Raw genomic sequence first — 4925 nt, 5'->3', positions numbered from 1 at the left:
ACTCGGATAAACAATGTCGGGTGTACCATTTCCGACATTTTTGCTTGGTCTTCTTACGGTTAATCATGTAGCATGTGCTTTTTTTCATATTTCCTGTTAATTATTTAAAAAAAAATCTTACTATCTTCTAGCATACTCAACAGTATTTAACCATACCGAATTTTGTTTTAATTCGTAAACTAATATCAATTTTGTGTTAGTTTTAAACTTTAAATGGCACTCCTGAAAAGTAGCGATTTTTCACTTACGACTTTGTTTATTGCTGCAGTCGATTTGATATTGGTCATGTAATTGCCTTGGAGATTGGTATATAAAACTTCCACACTGAGGTATCTAAGTAGAACGTGCCACTCCCGCTTCCAGAATGTGTCTTCGCGCCGCCGCCCTGATTGCGCTGTTCGCGCTGCTAGCTGTCGCCAGCGCGCAATCCTACTGCTCTGAAGCAACTAAAGGTAAACTTAAATCAGACTTAGTACAAACAAACGTCACACAGGAGTTTGTAATTATACAGGGTGTCCCAAAAAGTAGTGTCAAGCTAAAGCCCAGAAGTAGAGCATCACTAGAGCTATCCGAATCACCCCAGGTTTCTTGATAGTTTTCGAGTTATGATTGTTTAAAATTTTTGTGCTTCGGCACTGGTCACTGTGGCGCGAATAGAATAAGGTACGTGCCTGATTTTTTACCCGACTGCGCTAGAAGGATGATTATTTATTATTATTAGATGAATACTAGGCCTAGCTGATTCAGAAGTATTTACATCCATATCATGAATGTAAACTAAAAAAAAGTTATAATGCCTGTATGTTGTAAAAAAAAACATAACTCGAAAACTATCAAGAGTCGCGGTGATTTGGATCGTCCTAGTGATGCTCTACTTCTGGGCTTTAGCTAGACTACTTTTTGTATAATAATAAACGTTCAGTCAGTCGTACATTTGCGACTAGAAATCAATACTAAAATATTGCAATTGGTTTTTAAGTTTCTAACATCCTATCTTTATACATAGATACAACCCTTAAAACGTTATTCAACTTTCATTAAAATACCTATTTAAATTACAATTAATGAGATCGTAATTTAATTTTCAGGATCTTTATATGGACATGTGATCGACTTGCCAGTTGTTGGGTTACCACCTAACGTTCAGACACATAGAGTTGATATAATTAACGTAAGTATTGCCGCTCTTTCATCATCATCATCATCATCATCATTTCAGCCATAGGACGTCCACTGCTGAACATAGGCCTCCCCCAATGCTTTCCATGTTTATTGGTAGCGGTCTGCGTCCAGCGCTTCCCTGCTACTTTTATGATGTCCTTGCTGCCCCATCGGCCGTCAGTTCTGCGTACTATGTGCCCTGCCCATTGCCACTTCAGCTTGCTAATCCGTCGGGCTATGTTAGCGACTTTAGTTCGTTTACGGATCTCCTCATTTCTGATTCGATCTCCTCGTAAAGAAACACCGAGCATAGCCCTCTCCATAGCATGCTGTGCAACTTTGGCCTTCTGTATAAAGCCTATAGTGAGAAGCCGCTCTTTAGACACAACTAATTAACTGTTTGGTTGCTCAGTGTACGGGTGGGGAGTAGCAGTTGTAAGGCACCGCTCCCATGCCGAGGATTCATATCCTGGGGCTCTTCGACTCATGGTCAGGATAGAAACTAGCTCCTTAGTGAGCATAAAGTACTTACACTAGTTCGAGCCTTAGCTCCACCTCAAAATACTACAAGTATTTCTGTCGTTATTCAAATTTCTTAGCGAATAGAGTCGCTTCTCAAACTAAATTTTAAATAAACAATTTGAAAAAATTGAACTGCCTAAGCGCTCCTGCACACGACGCCGCCGCCGCGCCGCCCCGCGCCTTTGCACAGCGGCAGCAGTGGCGGCGCGGTGGCGGCGTTGTGTGCAGGAGCGCTAAGGCATGTATTATGTATTTCTGGTTTGGAAGTAGGGCCCAGAAACACGGTCGGTTTCTTTATCCATCGAATTTATGCAGGTGTGTCCTGTGGGTACGCAACTTCAAGGCACGAAAGTCGTTGCCTGCGACTATAACGCATCGCCCTCAGTAACGTTGAAAAGCCTGGTGGAGGCGATCGTGGTGCGCACGGGCAGCCTGCATAACCACGCGGCCGTGTACGTCACGCTGTACTGCTACAACTCCTACGGCGCGTCCGCCGCCGAGTCCCTGCCTGCCGTCCAGCACGCCGCCCGGCCCGCCGCCCGGCCCGCCGCCAGGCCCGCCGCCCGGCCCGTCGTCAGTGCCGTCAGCGCCGCCAGCGCGCCTGGGCTGAGCTTTGGTGACCAGGAGTAACCACAACTGCTTTTCTTTAACGGAAAATATAATTTCAAAATAATTACAGCAGCATGAAAAAATATTCTTTATTTTTATTTTCCCACTAGCATTTGCCCGCGACTTCGTCCGCGTAGATGTCCACACAACCTGCGGATCTGGAGACGGAGACCAGGTTCGAGGATTTGTGGTTTAAGTCACTTTTGAAAAACCTGACTTCAATTATGCGTTATCAGCTTACAAATTAATTGTTACCACGTCCCAAAAACTACAAAGATATGGTAATGAGGCCTCCAGTAATCATTAAAGTTACAAACCAGTTCTCTCTTTGCATAAAACAAAATCGTTTGAGACTTTAAACATAACAACGTCTAGACTATTATTTTATCGTTATTATTTTCTATTATCATGTTTTTAAATGGTTAGTTGTAGTCGGTCCATTCCATTGTATACTTAATATTAAAACTGCTATAATGTCGTCTGCTTCTATACAAAAATAGAGGAAGAGACAAGTTAGTATAACCCTTACCCAGCTAATCGGTTATCCACATACAAAAATGAATCCCATTATTTTGGATACAAAAATGATTGATTGACTCCGGAGGGTACATAAAGCTGTCAATCTATTCAGGGGCTATCGTTTTTGTGCTCAACAGTTGGCACCACTGGCAAGTGACAGGACCTTACTATACAGCGGCGTGATCCTGGTAAATGCAAAATTAAATAAATGATAGTCTTCCTACCACTATTATAGCGCTTACTAGTTAGCACTAACGAGTGACAGGACCTTACGCCCATATTCACAAACGATGCTTGCTTAAGTGGAGCAAAAATCGAACACACAGCGTTGAATAGAGCTCTGTGATTCATGTGGTCCCATGTGCGTCCACTCGCACTGTGAGACCTCATAGTAATGTTTTTGAATGCGGGTGTTATTCTACAATGGCACTAACTGGTGAGCGCTAAAAAGATAGCCTCATTGAGCTATTTCAGACTGTAACGACTTACAAAGTCTTTAAATAGTATTATTAATCGACACTATACCAGCGTAATCCATTCCTTACGTTACACGTTACTTTGAGATTAGATAGGTAATAGTTACAGGACTAATTTAAAGAAAACCTGTTCCAAAAGGAACAGTTAATCAAACCGTTACCTAGCAATTACGTCTTCTGGACGAGCCATCAATCTCATCTTGAAGCGAAGTTTTACGCGGGAACTTGACAAATAACGTTGTAAGTTGTAGGCAGGATAATTGAGATAATTTGTGAGGGCAGAGGCTCGTCGTAAACGGTGAGGGCCTCGTCAAACAATCTGCAGGGCCGTATAAACTTATCCAATCTCCTCCATACGCCGTATATAGGACAGCACTTGAATTTATCGGTTGCTAACTACTTGAGGGTAGTTCTATGAGCATAGCTCTCGGACCTTTCTGCCGCTAATGATTCGACTATTAACCTTGGTCAGTAAATTTAAGCAATATTGATAGAAGATTGGAAAAAGAATTTAATTGCTTCTGAAATGGGTAATAAATGGAAGTAGGTAAGTAAGTGTTATCTTGAAGAATAGTCATAAATACTTTCACTGCTATGAAGCATTCAGTAGCGAGGTCCTTATCAGAGATTTAAAGTAGTCGTGTCCGTTTCAGTGTCTTCATAGTAAATTACCTAAAATTGAAGTTACATAAGTACAATTGATCCATTAAAAATAATTATGTTTATTTACGCTGTCAAAAGTGGCTCTTTTGCTAGGCGTCCACTCGATAAGTTACACTACTAAACATACCTACACTACACATCGTGGACATAGATAGAAGGCCAGCAAATTATCAAAGAACCATTATGCGTGGGAAGATAAAATGTAGGTACATAGGGTTTCACTAAAATATTGAGAGGGATAAATGTTTACCGTTTTCTAGACAATTTCGTCCTTGAAATTACCAGATCTCGTTTATTCCTCCAATTTAAACTTCCAGCTAAACTCACCATTCGAATTTCAGGATATCAGCGTTCGGCCAAACATTTCTTGTTTGCGGACTGCTCGATATCATTAATCATAAGTTCACCAAGTTGGCTCGTATAAACTTGCAGCTCTTAAAGCAAAGGACGCCATTAATTTTGTAGTGCTCTTTACCTAACAAGTTGCTACCTGCCCATAAATATATTAGCGCGCCGCGTTGGGACACAAGTTTGATGAAACTCCCCTCACGTACTGGGAGCAGGTTCTAAACAAACATATGCGGTTATATGGTAGCACACACTTAGCAGTGTCAACAAAAAGTGATAGTTTCTAGGGGTTTGCTATCGCAAATCTAGTCGTGTCGATGCAGAGTAGATACGTTGTTTTCAGTTTCACTTACGCTTATGGAAAAGAAACATAAGTTTGCGGATATATCGTGGAGCAATATTATCGTGTGGTTACCGAGGCTATTTTAATCCAGCGAGTGGAACAAAAGTTGGTTTTATTTAAATTAGGGATACTTTTAATTAAGATTGCCAATACAGACACTTGAGCAGATATTTAGAAAGGACTGCTTCTGCTGCTCACCTGAACGGGAATTATTTCCAGAATGACTATGATTTCATGCTCATGGAGTATATTAGGATTCAGTCTTTTAAACCATGCATACCAAA

The 4925-nt window shown here is 41.2% G+C and overlaps 1 protein-coding gene across 1 annotated transcript; it reads left to right on the top strand.

The window, feature by feature from the left end:
• The first annotated feature begins 358 nt into the window (after positions 1–358).
• LOC114351971 (uncharacterized) lies at positions 359–2355 on the top strand. The gene is made up of 3 exons (XM_028303350.1): positions 359–452; positions 1089–1171; positions 1999–2355. The coding sequence occupies exons 1-3, from the start codon at positions 365–367 to the stop codon at positions 2311–2313; spliced, it is 486 nt and encodes a 161-aa protein (XP_028159151.1). The 5' UTR covers positions 359–364; the 3' UTR covers positions 2314–2355.
• The last annotated feature ends 2570 nt before the right edge of the window (positions 2356–4925 follow it).

This window comes from Ostrinia furnacalis, unplaced genomic scaffold (genome assembly GCF_004193835.3).
Source record: "Ostrinia furnacalis isolate ACB-3 unplaced genomic scaffold, ASM419383v2 OfSCF1232, whole genome shotgun sequence".
Classification (NCBI taxonomy): Eukaryota; Metazoa; Arthropoda; class Insecta; order Lepidoptera; family Crambidae; genus Ostrinia; species Ostrinia furnacalis.
Note: the sequence above shows the minus strand (reverse complement) of the source record. Positions and strands in the feature narration are given on the sequence as shown.